A 24,746-nucleotide genomic window follows, 5' to 3' on the forward strand; every position below is an offset into this window, starting at 1 on the left:
GGCTCAGCTCAAAGACTATCCCACTGCTAAGAAGCCTCACTGACCCCAAACAGGGTAAATCCTCTACCCACTGGCTTGGTAGGTAGCATCAGGTTCATGCCTGGCCAGTGGCAGGACCACAGCCTAACATCTGAAATTTTTCATGGAATTCCCAGACCAGCTTTCTGCTTTTCTCAAAGCCCAGGAACTTCCTGCTCTGAGGGTCCAGCAGTTCGACCCCGGTCTGCGACCTCCCAGCAGGACCTGAGACAGTTAACAAAGGCCTAGGCCATTGTCTATTACAGAGTTCACAAAAGCCCAAGTATGTTTGATAAGTGTGCAACCCTTGCAAAACAAGGAATCACTCCATTTATACCAATGACAACTCAGGGGAATGAGTGCCTGAGAAGACTCGAATTGTGCAAGGCAGCTGGGCTCACCCACCAGCCACAGCTGTTAACAGAAAAGAATGAAAGGAACAATTGTAAGCATAGTTTGTATTTATGCATACCTCTGTCCCAAATAGACCAAATAAGAACAAACCTTTGAGGGGAAAAGCCCCATCTCATCGCCATGTGAGGCCCAGGACATGCTCCTGGATGAAACTCCAGGAAGAAATCAGAAGGTTAATCTCAGATTAGGCCTCAGCCTATAGATGATTAATATTCTGTAAAGATGTATATTCTGTACTAGAAGTTTGTGCCTTTAGGAAAACATGAAGGGCAGTCTCACAGAGTTTACTATAAGCCAGGCTCAACTTAGAGATAAAGTGGCATCATTTTTAGTGGAGGCAGTATGGGAGTGAATCATGGTAAATATATGATACTCCCAATTTTAATTAAGCCAAATGATCAACAGATGACTTTCTACATAAGGGAAATTTGCTTTTAATTCAAGCTCCTTAATTTAACATCATGGTGTGTGTGTGTGCCTGTATGCACGCATGAGTTGCAGCAATAAAATTTTCATAGCAGAAGAGGTAATTTTTAATTTTGTGTGCTCCTGACCAGAAACCTTAAAGTTAAGGATGTAGAACCAATTTATGCCAAGCAGGAGTGCTAAAAGTTGGGGAGTGCTCTTTGATTTAAACTGAGTAGATTTTCTGAAAAAGACCAATCTATATACTAACATACACCGTTACATGTTACCACTGAACACCTCTAAGTGAAGTGTGAAGATGAACTAGTTAAGATGTTCTCCAAGTGTGCTCTTAAGACCAGCAGCATCAGCATCCTCTGGGAACTGGTTAGGAAGCATATTCTCAGGGGCCAGCCATGGCGGCTCACACCTGTAATACCTGCCCTTTGGGATGCCATGGTGGTGGGATTACTTGAGGCCAGGACTTTAAGACCAGCCTGGGCAACATAGTGAGACCCTATCTCTACACAAAATTTAAAATGTTTAGCCAGGTGTGGTGGTGCATACCTGTGGTCCCAGCTACTTGGGCGGTCAGGGTGGGAGGATCACTTGAGCCCGGGAGGTCAAGGCTACAGTGAGGTATGATAGCGCCACTGCACTCCAGCCTAGATGACAGAGTGAGACCCTATCTCAAACTAATTAAATAAAAAAAAAGAAGAAAGAAATGCAAATTCTCAGGCTCTGCCTCAACCCTGCTGCAGCAGAAATTCTGGGGTGGAGCCCAGTCATCTGTGTTTTAACCTCTAGCACCGTGTGTTTTAATAGGCCCTTCAGGGGATTCTGATGCAGTTTGAGAACTGGAAGAAAGAAAATCTGGAACAAACATCGGCAGTGCTGGAGCCCATCAACAAATGTTTGGTCACCAGAAAAAGATAAGAATGCGATTTATGGGCAAAGCAGCCCATGATGGAGGGAGTGCCAGTCTGCAGATACCTTTCCGATTCTGTCCTGAGGACTCTGGCTCTGCTCCAGACATCTCTCCTAGGGAATTTCCCCTGAAGGGACAGCTGGGACACTGCTGTATGGTCTCTTCCTTTCAAAGTGAGTCAGTCCCTGCATCTGATGGAGGCGGAGTTACTCCTGACCCAAAACAACTCTGCCTCCAGAGGGCGCCAGGGAATGATTCCCATGAGAGCAACTCCATCAGTCCCGTTCTCATCTGTTGTAGTCCTTCCATGGTTGGCTTTCTAGAACAGACTTCAAGAAATCAGATGAAAAAGGACCACACCACACTCATTCCTCAACAAGTACGAGTACTGATAGTATGGCAGAGTACTCTACATTTAAGTTTATCAAAGAATCTTAACACAGTTTTGAAACATGCAGTCAAAATGCTGGCTGAGGCTGCAGTCATCTGAAGGCTCGATCGGGGATGCAGACTCTACTTCCAAGGCGGTCTGTTCACATGAACCCCCGGGGGCCTCTGTAGGGCTGCCTGAATGTACTCTCAACATGGCAGCTGGCTCACCCTATATCAACAGAGAGCAAAGAGCCACCCACAATGCCCGTCTCGGAAGCTGCCCTCCATCGCTTCTGCCACATCTTGGTCATTAGAAGTGAGTTGCTCAGTGCAGCCCATGCTCATGGGAAGAGGGTCAGGCTCTACTTTCTGAAGCAAAGAGTAGTAAAGAATTTATGGACATCTTTTTAAGCCGTCATAGATGGACACGACACTCATTAAGATTTTCTATGGTTGGACTAAAACCTAACTAGACTCAGTCCCCGGGTTTTGAAACATCTGCCCTTTGATTTCTCCTCTTTAATTGCCACCTTTGTGCTACCTCCCACTGTCCACATTTCCTACACTTTCCATCTCCAAACGCTGTACTTACTTGATATATAGTAATTTCTCTGTGCTGATTACTGGGCAAATTCTTCAAATTTTCAAACATCAGACCACTTCTTCCTGTTATGTCCTTCTATGAGTATTTCTTTTAAGGAATGATTTTTCTATTCTCATAGTTTTTGAATCAACGGTTCTGGAGAAGGAACAATTAGTACAACCCATTCATTCGACCCTTCTTTTCAGACAGTCATTTTCCAAGTAGAATCTAAGGACAATTAACAGGTTGGTTGGAAAACCAACCTCTCTTGGAGCCTCTATGATCACCGTTGTTTTTGTTTAGGCTTTAGAGTCTATGTTTGAATATAACTAAGTGCAAGAACCCAATTTAACTCCACATCCCCACACCGGACTCAGAGTATCTGGTGTGCCACAAACGTGCAGACTTAAAATTTTCTAATTTTGACTACCTCTTCCATTATTCATGCCCTCAGGTAATTCTTACACCTCATCTCTTTGCAATTTGTGCTTGCGGTAAGTGGGTACTTTTAGAAAAGAACAGTAGAGAGCACACTCTTTGATCCCACCTCTACGGCTTCACCAGCTTGATCCATTGCCTCAAATACTTGCTGAAAAGCACCTTTGCAATTTATAAAACAGATGTCCTGATCAGATACGCCTCTCCCTCTCTCAAGATTTAATCATTGTTTTCTCATAGAAGGAAAAAAAAAAAAAAACGAAGGCTGAGGACAGACTTTAATATCCTTTATTTCCTCCTCCATCCCTGAAAGCTTACGTATTCATGTGATTTTCTTCTAAGCACAATGGTCAGGAGGAAATGGGAGGAAGGGGCCTTGTTCCAGGTCCTTTTGGTTCTTTAAACCTTAAAACTTCTCCTTATCTTTCACTTTGGACTTTATGAAAAGATGAGGGTAGAAATGCCCTTTGTGTGATTCACCAGGCCTCCCACACAGACCCTGGACTGATCTCCAGCCACGCTGAAGTCTCCAAGCATCAATAATCTGCACGTCTCCTTCTACTCCCAGAGAGAGGTCATCCTGTTGGTTTCTTATCACAAGTTGTATCATTCTCTTCTTTTGGTAAAGACATGTTTTTATCCTTTTACTTCTTTACAGAAGGCACTCTTCTATCCACAGAAGTGGTTCATTTACCTCCCAGAAGTGAGAAGAAATGGGTTACAGGCAAATCGTGATCCACTGATGAACAGTTTCTCTGTTTTTATCTCAGAAAAACTGCCTTTCAGTTTTACCATTCTATGCGGTCACCTCCCTAGTTGTCTGAGGTAGCCTTCTTTTAATCAAAATAACTCCTGTCTATACTTACGCTGCTAGCTGTCAGGTGACCCAGCGCTCTTTGTTTTTACATCAGATTCTCTCTTCCTTGCCCCAAGTGTGATGAGTCTCACCAGCATTTCCTATTCTCCTATCAATGTTCACTCTATAAAATATTTACTCTGCAGGCCTGAAGCCAGTCCACACTGACATGTTCAAATATTCATCTCATTAACTTTGGAAGTCATCTTATTTACATAAATGAAAAATCAATCATCAACTATAGAGCAGCCCTCCAAGTCCCATCTACCTAATCTAGGAAAACGGAGCATTCCCTGGTCACTTTCCAGTTAGTATGCATGTGTGTGTTTATCCCTCCCCATCCTCAAATGTATTTCCCAAAGTCACATGTAACACCTCACCGTATAGGCCTTTAGAATATTGTCCTTGTTATTCTTTGTCTTTCCACAGTGTCATACCTGATGTGACTGAGTGACAACTTAAGTCAGAATTTTACCATATTACACAAACAGTATGCATAAGGGCTTGAATCAAGTGCATACTCCACAATGCAGTGGTTCTCAAATTGGAGCATCGGAATTATTCAGGGGTTCATAGGTTCTCAGGATTTGGAAGAAAAAAAGGACTCAGAGGGCTTCTTCAAACCAAGATTGCAGAGCCCTACCCCAGAGATTCGAAGTCAGCAAGCTGGGGCAATCTGCATTCTAGCAAGTTCGCTGGTGATGCTGATGCTGCTGGTGTAGGAACCACACTTTGGAATTATTGCCATGGATGGTGGCTGAAGATAATTATACATGGGTATTCTCCTGCTCGCTTGTGGCAGCATCTATGCTTGACTCTGTTATACTTCCAATGACTATACTGTAGATGGGATTTTTAAAATGCTAAAATGCAATGCAGTAAGGAAGATGGGTGAGCAGACCAGTTTGCAAATGACTCCACCATCAGTTATTACAATGAACTAATTTAAATTGCTTTCTGTGTTATCAACTCCACAGGGATCTGAAACTCTATTTTGTTACTCTGTGCTGCTCTTGCCATGCTACAGAGGTCATGTTAAAGAAATGCTTAGTAAGAGTGCCATGAGAAACATCCCCAGATAAATGAGAGACCCTACACAGAAATACAACTCAAAAGGGGAGACATATGCCCCCTGAATGAAGACAAGCAAAACATAAAGCCGAGATTAAAAGTTATGTGGTGATGCAAATCAAAACCACAGTGAGCTACCACTTCACACCTACCAGAAGGGCCATTTTACATATATGTGTGTGTATATATGTATATTTATACGTGTGTGTATATCTATATACACATATACACACACACACGGCCATGTATGGCTTAATGACAGGATATATTCTCAGAAATACATCATCAGGCGATTTGGTCATTGTGCAAACATCAGGGTGAACTTACACAAACGTAGATGGTACAGCCTACTACACATCTAGGCTATAATGTACGGCCTGTTGCTCCCAGGCTACAAACCTGCACAATATGTTACTCTACTCAACACTGTAGGACACTGTAACACAACGGTGTTCTGTAAACCAAAGAGAGGTCTAAATCTATAAGACAACATAGTCACGGATTTTTTTGCAGCCACAGCTGCAATTTTAACCCCAGTGCGTGACAACTGTGGAGAGCTCCCAGAACAAGGCCAGCGCAACTCCACCTTCTGGGAAAAACCAAGAGCCATGGTCCCGAAAGAAATTATGAACCTCTTACTGACCAGGTTTGCTACTGATTGTATTAAAAGTAGCCTGTGTTCACAGATCCCAGTAAATGATGCATTGCTTGGTGTGTTTTCAAGGTCAGCATTGAAGAGCCAGCCAGAATGAGGAGGCAGAATCAGAATCAGGTGATGAGCACTAAACTTCGAGATAACAGCCTGCACTGCATGGTCTTGCAGGCCCTTCCAGCTTCAAGAGTTAAATATGCTTAAAATTAGAACTATTACAAAAATCCAGGCTTAAAACTTCCATTTTGTACTGGGCAAAAAGCCTGGCAATTAAAAATAACTTGTTATCTTTGAAACTGGAAGGATGCCTACAGGCACTGCTCATAGCAACCTAAGGTTAAGTCATCTTAACATTAACTCATTTATGAAGAAACACCTACAGATCACAGAGCCTAACCATGAAACCCTGGAAGCAATTTTCACTTTGCTCTGACAATCTGCCTCCTTCCAATTCACCAGCAGAAACACAGCAAGTTTATTTTCAAACTCTAAACAGTAAAAAACAAAAAAACCAAAACCAAAACAAAACAAAAAACCCCAAAAAACTCAACAGAAATACACTTCAAGAGATAAATTCCACTCAACAAAAGCTATAGTTCTAAATGAAGGTCAGCTTTGTGACAATAGTTTTATAATTTTGGAAATGTAGTATTATGCAGAAATGGTTTTAACAACAGTCGCAAGAATGTATAAAACCACCAGGAATGCATCATAGGGATCAAGGGTTTTCAAAGTGTGGTCCCCAAAGCAGCAGCATCACCACCAAGAAACGTGTTATTAATAGAAATGCAAATTCTTGGGCCCCAGACCTCCTGAATCAGCACCACTGCAGGTAGGACCCAGCAATTTCTGTTTTAACAAGCCTCAAGGCGATTCTGATACACAGTACACAGTCTGAGAATCATTATTTAGAGAAATGGAATGATGAAATTGCCTGCAAATAAGAGTTTTGGGTAGAAGTTATAATTTCTATAAGAAATATAACTTTGAAAATACAGAAAGGAACTATTCTAATTAATTTCCTGGCCAAACTCTTTTAATGTATTTTTAAAAAGAGAAATGAAACATCCATTGACTTTTAGTATGGCCAATATGTGCAGAAGAGTTTTTCTCTTCTCTTAGCAGAAGAGTTTTTCTCTATTGGAAACAAATGTATTGTATGACAATATTAGTATCTAATATTATTGCAGGACACAATAAATACATGACCTCTTCGGTATCTAAAATCTTTTTTTTTTTTTTTTTTTTTTGAGGCGGAGTCTCCCTCTGTCTGCCCAGGCTGGAGTGCAGTGGCCGGATCTCAGCTCACTGCAAGCTCCGCCTCCCGGGTTTACGCCATTCTCCAGCCTCAGCCTCCCGAGTAGCTGGGACTACAGGCGCCCGCCACCTCGCCCGGCTAGATTTTTGTATTTTTTAGTAGAGACGGGGTTTCACCGTGTTAGCCAGGATGGTCTTGATCTCCTGACCTTGTGATCCGCCCATCTCGGCCTCCCAAAGTGCTGGGATTACAGGCTTGAGCCACCGCGCCCGGCCGGTATCTAAAATCTTACAGAGGAAAATGGCTTCCCAGACTTGTGGCTGATGCTGTCCAGCAAGTCACCCAGGCCAGCTGTGCACCTTTTCCAACCATATCCTAGTTGTGATCTGTCACTTTCTGAACAACCTTTACAAGGATGGGGGATGCAGCAATTAATAAAATACTGACAACCTGTACAGTTTACCAGAAACCCAGTAAAGGGTTACTGTTCATTTTAAGTACAGCTTTCTAGCCACATCCATAGCATCAATGTGGACAAAATAGAAAAGGATTTATGAGGGACACACACAGGGTGAGTAGGATTTCTGAGTTTTCTGGATTTAAGCAGGTATAGCTCACAGCTGAAGGTATGATAATGAAATATGGAGAATAAGCACCAACAATATATCACCTTTAGCTGCTAAGGATAAACGACAATTGTAGATGAGAGAGGAGAGCGAGGGAGGAAGAAGAAAGGGAAGAACAAGCAGTAGGCACTGAAGTTCAGGACAGGAAAGAGGGCCCAACAGGTTCGTTCATTTGTTAGTTCACTGATTCATCTAACATATCCAACAGATACTTCTGAAATACCCAGCACTTACTGATAGTGGATAGCGCAGGATGTGGCAATGTTTGTCCTCCCTGAAATAAGCACCTCTCAATATCATCAAGCAAGGGTCTAGCTCATTTACACTGCAGTCACTCAGGGTATTTTAAAAACTGATACGCATGTTGAAGATCCATTCCAAAAGAAACAGCTGTGCTTATCCAGAAGCCAGGCTTCATGTGGTAACCTCAATGAAACGTCCAGGCCCAAAGATTCCAAGAAAAAAGGAAATTAAATGAAGATGCCTGCCTCTGAGTCCTGCAGGGAGGCTGAAACCTTTCCATCCTGGCATGCTGTGAAGGAATTATCTCAGACCATGAACCTAAGGGCTCTTGGTGGCCTGGTGGTGGCTGTGAAAGCCAGCTCTAACCTGAGAAATGGCAAAATGAGCAGGGAAACACATGGGGATTGGGGGAGGCAGCGGATGGTGGGGAAAAAAAAACAAGCAAAGGACTTGTCCACTTGTCCACCAGGACAGGTCCCCGGCAGTCACAGATGACAGCTGAGAACAGCCTTGGTCATGAACAGGAAACAGCAAACCTGGCCCGGTCCTGCGGTCAGGAGAAAAGAAGCCACACACCTCAGGGCTCTTGTAGAATCCCCGTGGCACAAGGCATGCACACTAACCGCTGAAAATGGCCTGTGTCACGGCAAGATCCATCAGGACAAGCTGCCCTGCACAGCAGCAGGCCACGTGGAGCCTCAGACCAAGACGGTGCTGCTGTGTGTGCAGAGCCGATGCAAGTGCCAGTAAAGCCCTTTCCACCCTATATTCCTGGAATCATACATGTTGCTCCTTGACTTTCTAAGTTAGGAGAGAATGCAAAACATCTTGAAAGGCCCCCAATTAAAAAACTGTTAAAAGGAAATACAAACAATGAGTGCTTTAGTACTTTTGAAAAAGTTAACTCATTCTCTAACAACGCAAGGCAACTGAGACAGTGGGGTGTAGAGTTCTGAGATGAAACCCAGCCAATGCATGCATCCCTCCTTATCCAAAGGGATCTGGTCCCTGAATTCAGACAACAATGACCACCTGTGCATGTTCCACAGAAAAGCCATAGGTCCTCCCTAAGGCCAGCAACCCTGGAGAACACCTTTTTCATCTACTCTCTAAAATCTTTCTTCATCTCCCCAGATCTTAGGCAGAAAGAAGAACGACTGGGAGCAATGTCTCCACACTGCACGACTTCCTTCTGAGAAGTCTCTTCAAACTCAAACATTGTAAGCCAAGATCATATTTTGTGCATTATACTTAGCCCTTGAGGACTCTGGACCAAGCACTTAATATTGTAATTGGTTTTCCAGCACTTTCTCTAAGTTTCTGCTCGATGGAGTTAAAAGCGCTGCCGTCCTTAATTTGCTTAAGGCTTCAAACCCGATCTAAAGGAAATGGTGCACAGAGCTCTCGTCATGTGAGAACAATTCAATGTGATGTCTTGCCAGGAATGATAAACTCTGGTGACTTGATAAGAAAATCTCAGAGTTCAGATTTCAGATGAAGTTAGCTTTCAGGCTGGCATTCTCGTCCAAGCACATCCAAGGCTCCGCAAAACTGATGACACCACAAAGGAGTCCAGTTTCCACCACCACGATGCTCCTTCCTCAAAGAGGAGAAGATCCCACTTGCCTCTCTCTGGAGGGCTTTGAATGCCTCTCTGATCAGTCAACAGGACTCCTGAATGTGCACTTATTTATTGTGTCAGTAACCTTTTCAGAGGACAGCAGGGACAGCAGGTAGTACATACTTACTAGTCTTACAGTGTGCATTTAAAAATGAAATTGAAGCCTACTAGAACCAATACAATTCAAATACATCAAACTCTATCTCCTAAATGCTTGTTTTGGAAGTCTCTCGATTGTAGAAGGTGTATTTGTAAAGACGTTTGCAAAACTGGTCGAGTATTTCCTTCACACACGAAAAGGCTGCCTTCTGGGATGCAGGCTCCACCCCCACGTCTGAAACTCACTGCCCCCAGCCTGCCCACCCCTGGAAGTGGGTCTGCTGCCCCAGTCCAGTGGCTTCATATCTCCCACTCACTGCACACACACAAAACTCATCTCTCTCAAGAACCCTTGTTTTCTTTTCAATTCATCTCGTAAGTGCTTTAAAAGCTTTTCAGAGATGAACTCAGTGGCGCTGCCTGCCGTGGCAATGACCTTGGGATTATACGGTTTACAAAGAGAAAGCAAGCAAACAACAAAAGGCGGTGTCAGAAACCGGCCACCAGTCTTGCAAAGATTGCTTTCTCTGGGAAACAGACCGAGTAGAAACAAAGTAAATCACTCGGGCCTTCTACGTACACACAATGGGCAACCAGGAGAGAAAATGACGTTTGAGTCTGTAAAATACAAGAGGGGGAATCTTCGGAGAGAAGCAGCACCACCTTTGTCAGCTACAAACATGTTTTCAGTTAACCTCCCACCTCCAGAAATGGACACCCACGATCCCCAAAACAGATGCAAGGAAATCACGGAGTAGCAAACATTACACTAAATTGCATTCATCTGCATCTCCCGCCTTTCTCGTGTACTCACACAATGTGAAATGGGCGCGGCACACAGAGCCACTGTGCAAGGCGCATTTACTGCCTCCAGCCAGAGCTGCGGGCGCAGCGCACTTACCGAGGACTCGCTGTCCCTAATGAGGAAGTCGCCCTCCACGCCCCGCTCGTTGAGGGCGCACTCGGCCTGGTGCCGCGTCACGTTCCCGTAGTACCACTCTCTGCCCGCGAAGCGCCCGCTGGACGAGGGCCCGGTGTAGCTTATCTGTGGGGCGTGCGCAGGGTGCAGGGCAGGCCCGTCACTGAGGACCACCACGTAGTTTTTGGGGACGAGGCCCACCTGGCCCCGGGCATTTTTGCATTTCCACCACTCGGGGTCGTTCTCGGGCTTCTCGATCACCTCCATGGTCTCCCCCTTCTCGAAGTTGAGCTCCTCCTCGGTGACTGAGCTGAAGGGGTACAGCGTCTGGACCACGTGCAGCACGCGGGAGCCCTGGCCATTGCTCAGCGAGGCGCCCTTGCGCAGGCTCAGGAAGCTCGGGGACTCCGCAGCTGCCTCGTCCACCTCCTCCAGGACGTAGTTGGAGGGGAACCAGCCGATCTGCCCGTTGTAGCTGCCCCGCCACCAACCGTCGCTGCACTTCTCCATGACGGTGACACGCGACCCCTTCACCAGGGACAGCTCATCCTCCCGCTCGGCAACATAGGCGAACTTGACAAAGGCCGGGATGTTGAGGTCGTAGATGCGGTCGGCGCTGCTGCCATTGGCGGGGTACTCAGCATCCGTGCTGGGCGTGGGGGACGCGTCCCGCGCGCTGGTCTTCCTGCGCGTCTTGCCAAGGCCTGTGGAGACACAGCAAGGCTCAGTGGCGCGGGGCACTTGGGCACCACCCCACTCCCTAGTCTACCGGGATTTCCACGCAGTTTCTCTGGCGGTTAAATACAAGGGGACACATGGACAGTGCTTACAAACTGTAATTACCATCAGAAAAATAAGGTTGCTGGCAGCTGCCTCCTGTAGTTGTGAAGTTACTTAAAGTTGAGAACTACTTAAACTGATCTATTTTACCCATAAAAACGTCACAGGGCCAGCACGGTGGCTCACGCCTGGAATCCCAGGCTTTGAGAGGCCCAGGCGGGAGGATTGCTTGAGGCCAGGAGTCTGAGACCAGCCTAGGCAACATAGCAAGACCCTGTGTCTGCAAAAAATTTAAAAAAAACAAAAATTAGCCACCTGTGGTGCACATCTATGGGCCCAGCTACTGGAGAGGCTGAGGTGGGAGGATGGCTTGAGTCAGAGTTCCAGACTGCAGGGAGCCGTGATCGCTCCACTGCACTCTAGCCTGTACAACAGAGTGAGGTCCTGTCTCTAAAATCAAACAAAACCAAAAAATGCGGAAGTACCACTGACACAAAAGATAACGAGAAGAGTAGAAAGTTTCCTTCTGAAATAACCGTTTTTAGAGCATCCCTGTGCCTCTGAAAAAAATAAAGTATAAATGCAGACAAAATACCTTTTTCATTCCTTGAATGGGTGGGAAGTCAGACTAAATGAATTCAAAGACCCGTTAGAACTCTTAAGACCGTCCAGTCTTAGGGAGCACAGCTTGCATAACCTGCCCTGCCCCCAGCTGCCTTGCCACTGCCTCCTCCACTCCTGGGACACTCACTGCCCTCACCCCTCACCCCTGGACAGCATGACAGCCCTAATGGGCAAAACCCATCATCTTCACCTTTCTTCTTGTCTTACAATTCTTCTCTTCTTTCAAAACAGCAGACTAATTTCCCACAACAGATTGTGATGAGTGCATTAGGAAAACTTAGCTGATACCTTAAATTGAAGACACAATTTTTCATACTGTGATTCAAAGCCCACTAGTGGATCATAAAAACCACTTTAATGGGTTGCAACCAGCCTACAGGTATGTGTTGAATTTAAGGGAATAAAGTAGAAAATTTCAGTGCATCGAACACAATTACAGTAAGTACTGTTTCTTCAGTCACACATGTGAGTACTGAATCAGAATGGGAAACATTTCTTCCTGTGCGTGATGAAAAATGCTAGAAAAGCCCTAAGGTAAAAATGTTTTAACTGTGTTAAAATGCATGGAATTCTGGAACATTCTACGAGAGGAAAGCATGTCAGCCCCAGAGTTGGGGACACACCCCACACAGGCAGACGTGGCCTTCCTTAGCTGTCCTAAGAGATGAGTGCTCCCACCACAGCTCTGCTTTGACCTCTATCTTAACCAGTGTGGAGGATTAGTCATTTGTAGACTCCTCAAAATGACTTCCTCAAAGCACTTCCATGGGTAGCTTCTTGTACCTCTTTCTCCTTTTCTTCCTTAAACTAGAATAAAGGGGGATCAGTCCTAATAATTACTTGTGCTTCTATCGCCTTGCTGAGTGGGCAGGAGGTCAAGAGGGGAAAAAGGCTGATTGTCCTCAATGGTGGAGAGCTGGGCTGCCGCCCCCCTGGGGCAGATTGGCCCTGCCCAGCAGCCACTGCCCTAGGACGTGCACCCACGCAGCACCGGGAGGCATGTGAGGCCACATACGTTTCAGAGCAAATACACTGATTCATTTATGCTAATGTCCTCTGACGTTTCTCTTTGTACCACTTTTTATTCACGTGAATGGGAGACACAAGAGTAAGCCAGAATATTAGAACAGGTGAAACACTTAGATTTCTACTTTGGGTTAACTCACATTATATAAAAGCATAAACCTCCAAATCTGAGAACTCATCCTTTCATGGGATTTCAAACGCAGGATGGTTCAACTACACAATGAGAGCACCATGATAACACCACAGCTCCACAAGCCGGAAGGCAGGCCATCCATGAAAGCGAACTTTTTCTGTCCAGAAGGCAGTGGTGCCCGAAGCTCAACCAGGAAGGCCTTACGGCCTTATCAAACAGCTAGCAAGCTGGGACCACGGGGGCCAGGCTGAGGCCGACTTTTATTGGCAACAATGATGTCAAGAAATAACAATGAACAATAAACTTTTAATGGACCTTTGCAAACATGTAACTTCCAAAAGCTATTTGAGGAAAAAACGCCTGTGGAAGAGCGGGTTTCGAAATATTCATCAGGCCATGAAGATAAAGGTGACAAGATCAGCAGAAAAGACATTAGAGAGTGGCCACCACAATATGTTATACAGACACTTTATAACTGATACATGAATATTCTACTTTAGTGACTTCTTCCAAAAACAAAATACGGTAATTTAAATTAATTAATACAGCCACTGAGTTCCTGAAACATACCAGGCACCAACCTAGACTTTGGTGGGGGGTGAAATGAGCAGACAAGCATGCTTTCTGCCTGCACAGAGCTTATACCTGGAACACTGTACATAGCAAGCATGCAGCAGCAATTTTAACCTGTTTTGCTCGAATGTGATCTAAGTAGTCTTTGGGGCAACTCAGAGGGTCAGTGCAGACTGACAGAGAGCTGCATGCTCTTGGTCAAATTACTTAATAAATGTCTGTGTACTGATTTTCTTACCCCCCAGATGTGAACATGTTAGTCTGCTCAGGCTACCATAATAAGTACCACAGACTGGGTGGCTTAAACAACAGACATTTATTTCCTCACGGTTCTGGAGGCTGGAAGTCCAAATCAAGGTGCTGGCAGGGTTGGTTCCTTGCAAGGCCTCTCTCCTGGACTTGCAGATGCTGTCTTCTTCCTGTGTGTCTTCATATGGTCTTCCCTCTGAGTGTGTCTGTGTTCCAATCTCCTTTTTTATAAGAACACCAGTCAGACTGGATGAGGGCCCACCCCAGTGACTTCATTTTAACTTAATCACTTCCGTAAAGGCTCTATTTCCAAACACAATCACCTTCTGAGGTCCTGGGGATTGGGACTTCGTATGAATTTCAGGAAGATGCCATCTGGCCCATGACAGGCACCGGCATTCAGCTGATGCTATAAAGCACAGGAAGTGCTCTGTGGATAACAACGATTACTCTTATTAACTAAGCTGTGGCTTTCTTGTTGCTCTAAATGGTATTTTACCAAAAGAAGGCCAAAGCCCTCTTTAAAAATACTTGGTCATCATCCTATCAGTGTCAGATGGCCACCAAAACAGAAAGCCTGCCTGCCAGACTTTGCCACCTGGGAAGCAAACGCTCTTGCATGGGAGCAATGCTGTATGTAGCTGCTGGTGCAGTGAAATTCAAGAGGCAGGTGTCTGGGGATGGAGAGGGACCTGACTTTACTGACACCTATGTTATCTAAACCCTCACAACAGTCCTGTGACAAAGTGGGCAACTTCTACATTCATGGAAATGAGGAAACTGAGGCTACAAGAGGTCAGGAAATTGGCCCAACACACCCAGCCAATGATGTGGCACAGACTGCACACCCAGTAAATCCCCATTCAATCCATAATAGTCAAGAAGCATAGTTCTGATAGTGACTGGCGTCCAGCATGGTTTCTATGGAAAGCATTATCATCTGTAATATGATTTCTATGGGAAATGAAACTAGGACTCTGAATTGGGGTGCCAACAATCTATTCCACTCCCTCCCTGCCCGCTTGCACGCCCAGGCGAAGATAAACCTTTTCTCTTTCTCTACAGAATGAACAGGCCCCTGTGTCTCCAGATGGGAGAGGGGCTGAGGTTCAGATAATGAAGATTTTGGATAAGAAATGTAATACCAGTGACAGGCCAGGGCCCCAGAACAGTAATTAACAGGTCTTGGCAGGCTGGAGGGGTACTGTGTGGGAAAGATGTCAATGGGACCAAGTTGCTGGGTTGCTGAGAAAGCAGGTCCCTTTCCTTCCCTGCACCCTGATCCTGCCCAATGGCCAGAGCCAGGGTCATCTAGAACAGAAGGGATGGGAGACCCTGAATGCTGGCATATGAAGATTTAATGTGCTCAGTCCTCCTGACTGCTAAGGATACCAGAGCAAGAAAGCTGTGGCCAGGGGGAGGATGCCTGGGCAAGGTGTCTCAGTGGTAGGAGGGGGAGTGGGAAGAGAAAAATGCACCAAGAGTGCAGGTGGCCTTTCTGTGTGAGGATAATTAAGTCAACTGCAACCCTAGAGTCAGGAGAGCCTTTACATGGGGGCAGGCTCGGGGGACTCAGTGATCCCTCGTCCTTCTCTTCTTGCTTGGACTTCACCTGGAGCTGTGACCCAGCCAGGTGACAGCCAGGACATCTCAAAGGGAAGATTTCTGCTGCAGAACAAACAGGGATTCATGTGCGCCTGGGAGACGGGAGCACTGCAGCTGTGCGTCCTGACTGAGGGCAAGTCCCTGAGTGGTTCAGGCTCTAAGTGACCGCCTCTCTCTAATTTGAAGGCAAACTCATTACCTTGTAGGTAAAGAGGCGGCACCGGGATCCCAGTTTCCTTTCATTCTCTGTGTGTAGTTTTTCTACACATCTCTGCTTCATCGCCTCATCCTTCATTAAAGTAAAACCACCTACTGCTTTCAGTTGTAACAGAGGCACAATTTGCACTCCAATGTGTGTTTATTTTAACAGGGTAACACGATTTTTTTCTCACAGAATTTTACATATTTTCTCCACAAGACAGGCAAATCCTCATACCCACTTCTCAGACTCGGCCTGTCTTTAGCTACCATAATGAAACCATAGCCAACCAGAATATGGCAGACTGGGAGCCCTCATCGTCCAGGGCCCCTGCTCACTCTTCTATTTTGGAAGAGCACATTCGCCGGCATGTCCCTGGAGACTGCTCACCTTGGGGTCAATAGTGAACTCCAAAGCAGGTCAGGTGGATCCTTCAGGCAGATGTGAGGTAGGCGGGTCCTCACCCATGTAGAACACCCAGTTTCAATGCCTCCCATCCTGCCCTGACCGAGGGATGGTGTGCGGTTGTGTGTTTTAGCAAGACTTGGGACAAGAGATGAAATGTTTTTCTTTCCATTCTCAAGTTAATCATAAAATCCTACTGCACAGAATTTACCTGGTTTTGAGCATTTTGGTTGGAGGTGTCAGAGAAGCGTGCTTTGGATAAATCATACTGCGATGATCTAGAATGTGACCATTACAAAACCCTTCCAATGGCTGGCATGCTGTATATTAGATGAACCAGCATTTTCTCACAAAGTAATGACTTTATCTACAGCTTGTTCAATAATGTTTAAACTGCTACATCTTTGCATGAAAAAGAATGAAAGAATGAAAGTTACCGTAAAAAAAAAAAAAAAGCAAGATGCTGTTTCATGAGACATGCTCAGCATTGAGCAGGATTTTAACTCTTACATTGAAGACTAGGCTCAGAGAGTCTTCAATTTTATGATAGATTTAAAGAAATCTATCATAAAATTATGGTGTTTAAGTTCTAGAAGAAACCTTAGAGATCTGATGGTATCTTAATTGGTTCAGGCGCCTATAACAAAATACTGTAAACCAAGTGACTTGTAAAGGAAAATTACAGACATTTATTTCTCACAGTTCTGGAGGCTGGAAGCCCTATGTCAAGGCCCCAGGAGATTTGGTGTCTGGTGAGGACCCATTTCCTAGTTCACGGATGGTGCTTCCTTGCTGTGTCCACATGGCAGAAGCATTGAGGGTGCCCTCTGAGGTCTCTTTTATAAGGGCATGAATCCCATTCATGAGGGCATCACCCTCATGACATAATCACCTCCCAGTACCATCACATTAAGGCTTAGAATTTCAACATATGAACGGGGGGAACACAATCTGAGGCAGCTTGGCCGGTTGCAGTTCAGTCTGCAGCAGCTTGGCCAGTTGTTCTCAGGCTGCTGCTGTGGGAGATGAGTCCTGGGATCCCATGTGTGTGTGGTCCAGGGGACTGGGCAGGGCAGGAGACCCCATACCCCCAGCACCTCCAGCAGATGCAATGTTCTGTTTGCTCTACACAGGGGCCCTGGGCACTTGACAGTGTGCTCCACAAATGAGACAAGTGACAGAGGCTTGGAGAGGCTCAGCATTCGCCTGAGGTCTCCCAGACCAGTCAGCAGCCGGGCTGGAAGGCAAGGACGCACAGCTCCTGGGCACAGAGCTGCCCAAGATGGACAGCAAGGAGAGTGAACAAACTCCTTAACCAAGTCACCTCCACAGGTGCCACATTAAAGACCAGCCACAAACTGTGCCATGACTTTATCTGCGTTTCGTAATAATAAAATAACATGTGCACTGTAGGTAATAATATTTGTTACTCGGTGAGCAGACAGATAGTATAATATTTTTTTTTTTTTTTTTTGAGATGGAGTCTCGCTCTGTCGCCCAGGCTGGAGTGCAGTGGCGCAATCTCAGCTCACTGCAAGCTCCGCCTCCCGGGTTTACGCCATTCTCCTGCCTCAGCCTCCCGAGTAGCTGGGACTACAGGAGCCCGCCACCTCGCCTGGCTAGTTTTTTTGTATTTTTTAGTAGAGACGGGGTTTCACCGTGTTAGCCAGGATGGTCTCGATCTCCTGACCTCGTGATCCGCCCGTCTCGGCCTCCCAAAGTGCTGGGATTACAGGCTTGAAGATAGTATAATTTTAAGTGGCAAACAGCTGAGTTGGATTTAAAGGTAAACTACACTTTCTGCTTTTGTGGTGATTTGCGGCATCAAGCTATTGGATCTCTGATCACAAGTTTTATTTTTATTGATAATAAGCACGTTTTAACTTTCCTGAATAAGATTACAGACATTAAAGATTGGGTTCTAATAAAAGCCTGAATATGTCATACATTATTAATGTCAGCAAATTTAAAGTCAAAATCTTTTATATCCTTTTTCAGATGAAGGGATGTTATAACAGATGACTGTAAAACATGCTCTGGTTGTCATCTTCCAGCTGGAGTTCTGGAGATTTCAGATAAAGTGTCAAACAAACTTGGTACTTCCGAAACGTATTCAAGCCAATTCATTTAGGCAGGGTGCACTCAAGTTTTGGGAGCTCTGTGGCAAAATCCTTTAATTTTTGCTACTGATCAGATGTGTAACATAAACCAAATTTCATCAGAAAGCTTTTTATTGAAAATGCTATTTTTGCTAAGAATCGAGATTATTGATCTGTGGGGATTTCCCCCACTAGAGTCAAGACCTATTACTAAAGTCAGCTAAATATTACGAAAAGCTTTTATTATTAAATACTATGGAGATCTGATAAGATCTGATTATGGTATAAAGTGACCAAAGTACATTTCCATATAAGAGTTAGAATATAATTCATGTTCACCTCAGCTTCTAAGAGTTTTTGTGCTGTTGTATATTCATTTAATTTGCATCTAGTTTTTCAGCTATGCTGCTAAGATTAGCTTCCATTATTCAGAGTATGAAGGGCAAAAATTTATTATAATATTTCAATAGGTAAAGAGAAAAAACTCAAATTTACTCAACTGAAGGATTTTTTGACAGGGCGGCCACAGGAGATTAATGTAGTGGTTCTGTTGTCTTGATCTGTTCAGAACCCTTTGTCCCTTCTCTTAGTCAAACAAAATTCCTCTCTGAGAAGGGCCCCATCTCACCCCGAGCCTTCCCCCGCCTTTGCTGGCCATGGGGGAAGGCCCATGACTCATATCTGTGTAGTCAGGGCACTCCCGGGACCCTTGCTACAGTCATGGGGGAAATACCATCCCATGGAGGACACGGCCAGGGCTGCAGCAGCATCTGCCCACGCTGCAGAGGTTCATGTAAGGAGTGAAGGGCAGACGTGAGCAGGGAGAGGCTCCATCGAGGAGTTGCACCCCTGGATCCAACCATACTTCTCCATTATCTGAGCCAACTTTTCATTTTCTTTTGTTCCCCTTCAGTGACTTTGGAGTTGACTTTCAGTCACTTCGATTAAGAGCCCTGAAAAATTAAAACTACCCTTCCGCCAGCCTCACTGCTCCTCTCCCAAACCATCCCTCTTAAACGAGCCAAACTGTTGATTCCCATCTGAAAACATGGTATATATGGGTGAGCTGAAAGGCACACAGTGATAGTTTTTGACCAAGGGGTTTGGGTGCGGGAGTGAGGGTGGTGGTGGCGGTGGATCAGCAGACATAATTCATAGCTGGGCGGCGTGCATGTTTCCTAAGCCTGGAGAATCTGGACTTAAAATATTTACTGCAAGAGTAATAACGAGAAACCTGTGATGCTGGGAGGCCACATCCATTAAGCCCCACAGACCAACACAACATAGCCTCGATTTTCTGGGGGCTCTGAGTTGACTTAGGGTGGGCCCACATGAATTCACTGGGGCCTGTATCTGAGGCACAGTGGTCAGAGAAAACTCTGAGAGTGGCTTATGGACTTTTGGGTACAAATCGATTTCAGACAAGGTCCAATTGAAGTCGGAAGAGACTCACGCACAAATGCCATCAGCTAGCTGCTTCGGCTGACACCCACTCCTTTTGTCACATGGAGACTCAGACATGACACTGACTGCTGGCCGAAGATGATGGAACTGGGGGTGTGGCACCTGGAAAGACAGTGACCTTTCCTGGCAGCCGGGTGAGGGCACCAGATGCCGTGGGCCTGGCCCCACCCAGGGTCACAGCACACCTGCCAAGACAGGCAGAGGACAGGCGCTGCTAACGTCCACTTCCGGGAAGGGCATCAGAATGTACTCACTGCTCAACAGAGGGGTACCCGGATGAAGGAGAAAGGGGACTCGGTTACTTTTTCAGAGATTTCTCTGTATCATTTCTGACTCCTCCCTAGCAACAAATGGCATTTAAGATGCAAAAACTTCCAGAGAACTCTTAACAGATCACGATGCTCTACAATCCTTCCTGAAACGCTGTCCCTTGGCTCTGCCGTGAATTCACACTAGAATACCTACAAATGCCACCTCCAGCTGCACCTTCTTTCTTCATTTCTTCAGAGTCCTCAAGAAGGGTTCTTTGTTCATTTGCTGTTGAATGCTCAGCCTCAGGGAAAGTGTGAAGAACCTACGCAGCCTCCTAAACCTCACTAGTGCGATAGAGTCAGTTACACAAACCCAAGTGGCAGATGATGACCAATGGTGACAATCGCAATAAAGAGAAGGAGGTCAGGGAGGACTCTCCCGAGCATGTCTCTTTCTGTCCCGCAGGGCATGGAGGAGCTCAGATGAGGACAGGAAGTACACATGGCAAGGAAGACAGGCTACACCACGGCTGTGAGCAGAAGGACTCGGAGCCGTTCAGAGATGTGAAGGAGGTGTTAGGGCTACAGTGTGGAAAGCAAGGGGACAGGGTACAGGACAGGCCTGGGGGCGGGGGGGAGTGGGGACAGCATGCAAGCAGCAGTAGGCACCGTCAGCTTATCCCGTAGCTGCAGAGAGGGATCTGGACAGGGCAGGAGCATAGAGCTCTCCAGCTGAGGCTGGCAGAAACACATCGAGCAAAGCAAAAATACTCGTCCACGGATCTTTCTCTTCCGAGCGTCCTGCTGGCAGAAAATAATCTCACCATTAAGAACTGTATATGTTTAAGGAAGAAGAAATTCTAAATTCCTGACCACCATGGAGAAAAAGCAGTAAATGTACTCTTGACAGCTTCCCCAGTCTTCCATGTCCCTTTTGGGCACCAACTTCCCTTGCATGAAATCTCAGCCCATCTCCAAAACTGTCCCTTCCGGTTCCTGTTGTTGTCAGGTGTCACGTAGTTTCCTCCCTGCTCTCTAAGGTCCTAATCGACCTTACGAAGTTGACCCAGGAAACTTTTTACCTCTAGTAGTTTAAATGTAGCTTTATCAAACAAAAACCAGGCCGGGACGGTGGCTGATGCCTGTAATCCCAGCACTTTGGGAGGCCAAGGCAGGCAGATCACTTGAGGTCAGGAGTTCAAGACCAGCCTGGTCAAAAGGGTGAAACCCCGTCTCCACTAAAAATACAAAAAAATTAGCTGGGTGTGGTGGCATGTGCCTACGATCCCAGCCACTGGGCAGGCTGAGGCAGGAGAATTGCTTGAACCTGGGTGGTGCAGGTTGCAGTGAGCTGAGATTGTGCCATTGCACTCCAGCCTGGGCGACAGAGGGAGACTCTGTCAAAAAAAAGGGAAGGAAGGAAGGGAGGGAGGGAGGGAGGGAGGGAGAAAAAAACCATTATCTTTTTCAAAAGCTTAGCAAATCCCCATCTCCCTGAGGAGACTGCAGGCAACATGGTCCATGGGGAAACAGCACTGGCCTTCCCTCCACAGTAAAATGAGGGTTGATCCCAAAGCTCACGGAGCACCTTGATTGGTAACCAGCACTACAATAACTTGGTTGAAGTGCCTGAGAGTGCCTTGCCTGTGTAAAGGCCTGTCTGCCGCAGGCCGTGGCAGCGCTCACTGGTGCGCGTCTCACCATCCTCCTCATCTCTCTGTATTTATCTCCCTGGGAAGGACAAACAAAGTCACCATCGTGGCCTCAGATCCGGGCATGGAGCAGGCATTCAATACACATCTGCTAATTAATAAGCCCCACTCACTGTCTCATCACCGCAATGTCACATGCACTCATCAGCCCCTCCAGGCCTGTGTCTGCAGCAACAGGCACCTACACTGCCAGGGGTGTGAGTGAAAGTAGCAGGCCAGGATCGCGATGAACAGACCTCCCAAGCACACACTACGCTGACCCTTCTCTGCAGCTATTCCTTCCTCCTCCCTTCCACAAAGACCCTACTTTGTGCTGGGCACTCACGCACCCGTACATCAGTGATGCTGCTCCTAGGATGGAAAGCACTGCTGTCACTGGGCTGTGTCTGATGGCTCCGTGGTACACTATTTCCGGATCCACCCCGAATTTCCCCAGATTGGAATAACCTAGAATATTTACTTTTTTTCTTTCTTTCCTTTCCTTCCTTCCCTTTCCCTTCTCCTCCCTTTCTTTCCTTCCTTCTTTCCTTCCTTTCTCTCTCTCTCTCTCTCTCTCCCTCCCTCTTTCTCCTTCCTCCCTCCCTCTCTCTCTTTCTCTTTCTCTCTCTTTTTCTCTCTTTCTTTCTTTCTTTCTTTCAGACAGAGTCTTGCCGTGTCAGCCAGGCTGGAGTGAGGTGGCGCGATCTTGGATGCAACCTCCGCCTCCCAGGTTCAAGTGACTCTTGTGCCTCAGCCTCACAAACAGCTGGGATTACAGGTGTGTGCCACCACCCTGGCTAATTTTTATATTTTTAGTGGAGATGGGGTTTCATCACGTTGGCCAGGCTGGTCTTGACTCTTGACCTCAATTGATCTGCCCACCTCGGCCTCCCACAGTGCTGGGATTACAGGTGTGAGCCACTGTGCCTGGCCTGACTTTTATTATTTCTAGGCATGCATACCCTATAATGAAACACTCTACTGTCTGCCATTCAAAATCCCCAAGTTCAGGAAGGGACTGCCACAGGATGGCAGGGAGGAAGGAGCCTCATGCGACAGAAGGGAGTTGCCATCCCTGAGGGAAACCCCACACAGCCACCCTGCCTCCTCAGCCTCCAGCTGGCTGCTCTCTGAACGGGAGGGCAGGGGGAGCACCTGCAGGGCCCCTGCTTGGCCCCGTGGCACTGCGATGTCACTGATGGACTTCAGCCCGTACAGGTGGGGCTGAGTGTCTTCCACCATCTCTATGCGCAGGTAGTCCCTTTGCCAGTGGGTGGGCACACCAGGAACCAGCTCCGAAAGGGAGGTGTTGGGACAAAGGGCCCACCCTCCCGACCACCACACGGGTCCTTGTGTCCAGGGCTCTGAACCTGACTTTCCACTCCAGTCATAAGAAAGCCCATTCCTTTGTGAGCAGGCAGGCAAACAAAATGATGGAATATTTAAACCTGAAAAAAAAAATGCTCTAAAAGTATAGAATTTTCTCACAAATGTGAAAGTCAAATGGGAACACAGATGCCAATGACGAGAATTAAAAATTTTTTTTCATTATAATTTTTAATTAAAAATACATATTTAGTACCTCTCAACACATATACAAGATCCATGAGCCCAAGCGTTTTTGAATATGCAAAAGAGTGTATAAGACGCGGCAAGGATGCGACACGGCATTCTGGAGCACTGCTTAAACTGTCAATCCACTGGCAAAAGTTCAGTATGCCTGCCGTTCTCCAGGACCACACCTGCTCAGGAAAATGAAACGCGACGAACACACAAAAAGAGACAGCACATTCACCGGGGAATACGCAGGTAGCACGTGGTTGGCAGAGGCACAGCCAAACTGTACTTGCGCCAGCTTCTCAGAACACTCTGGAGCCCAGCCTCTCCGCCTCCTCGTGCTTGCTTTGGCACTTTCTGTAACATCTCTTTGCATCTACATGGCTTCATCTGTAGCACAAGGACACCGCTGGTACCCGTGGGGCTGTCGTGAGGGCCCCATAACTGAGGACGACACTTAGCGGGGTGTCTGACACGCAGCAGGAGCCCAGGTGATGGCTGCCATTGTGTGTTGTCATCCTCATACCAGTTCACTGTTATGGCTGGGGACACAGGCAGGATCCGGTGTGGCACTTTCTCAACAAGATGTGCACACACCTCTATCCTCCCTAAAAAGCTCCAGCGGGGGAAGTCTCAGCTCACTTCTGCTCTGAGGGTCAGGAGCAGCTCAGACGTGAGGGCACCTATGAACAGGCTAGGGGAAGCACTGTGGGCTCATGAGGGGGTAAGAGAGGAGTCCCGTTTCTCAGGTAAGGGTGGGCAGCGGGGCTGGATTGTATGCTGCTTTGGATGAACAAGGGTTACTGAGACATAAGTGCTCTGGAGTGCCTGGGTGCGGTCCACCTGTTCTGTGTTTTGGAGAAGGGCCTTGATGGAACTGGGCTCCAGCCTCCAAACCTGGGCTGTGAGGGGCCCACTCCTGGCTTTGCTGTGAGGCAGACCCACAGCCCTGGCTAAGTCGCTCGGCTGGCCTGGGCCTCAACGGCTTCATTTTCATAGAAAAGGGCTGGGTCAGGCTATCACCTTTCCAGAATTCTACAGATAGTGCAAACTATCGATTAACTTCACTTTTTAAACATAACCGTGTATTGTAGGCTTTGAAGAAGAATAAAGAAAACCCACAGAAGAACCACAAGGGGATCAAGTGGTCCTTTTGGACGCGACACAGCCAACCTTTGTCATTGCTGAATGAAGTTTCTTAGCACACCCGGTTACACATTATAGATTTAGTCAACTTCAATTAGCAGCATTAGAACAAACTGCATGTTTACCACTAATTCATCTCTACTTTACGAACACCCACTTGTAAATTTCACAAATCAGACAATCAACAACTATGTTCCTTAAAAAAAACAAAAAGACAAAACCAAGCAAGATTCCCCAGAAACAGCTGCCTCAGCATGGCCTGCCTTCAGGAAGAAACACAGGCCACCCCAGCCTTTAACTTACGAACAGTTGCCCTCTGGGTGGCTCTCCCAGCTGTGGGGGTCACTGAGGACAACCTGAGTGTGTGCACAAAATCTGTGAATTCCCAAACGGAAGGGGAAGTTATAAAGAAAAACCCACACCAGCCTGGAGGAGCTGATC

At 46.5% G+C, this 24,746-nt stretch overlaps 1 protein-coding gene across 5 annotated transcripts in view; it reads right to left on the reverse strand.

Annotated features, from left to right (window-relative positions):
• NCK2 (NCK adaptor protein 2) overlaps positions 1-24,746 on the reverse strand; it is a 151,796-nt gene that overhangs the window by 3,542 nt on the left and 123,508 nt on the right. For 3 of the 5 annotated variants that reach the window (XM_025354626.1, XM_025354627.1, XM_025354625.1), the window contains one exon: positions 10,486-11,207. The exons of the other annotated variants lie outside the window; for them this stretch is intronic. In XM_025354626.1, coding sequence (XP_025210411.1) covers positions 10,486-11,207 — 722 coding nt within the window. The remainder of the gene's footprint in view (positions 1-10,485; positions 11,208-24,746) is intronic. 5 annotated transcript variants of the gene reach the window in all.

The sequence above is a fragment of the Theropithecus gelada genome, chromosome 13, assembly GCF_003255815.1.
Source record: "Theropithecus gelada isolate Dixy chromosome 13, Tgel_1.0, whole genome shotgun sequence".
NCBI lineage: Eukaryota > Metazoa > Chordata > Mammalia > Primates > Cercopithecidae > Theropithecus > Theropithecus gelada.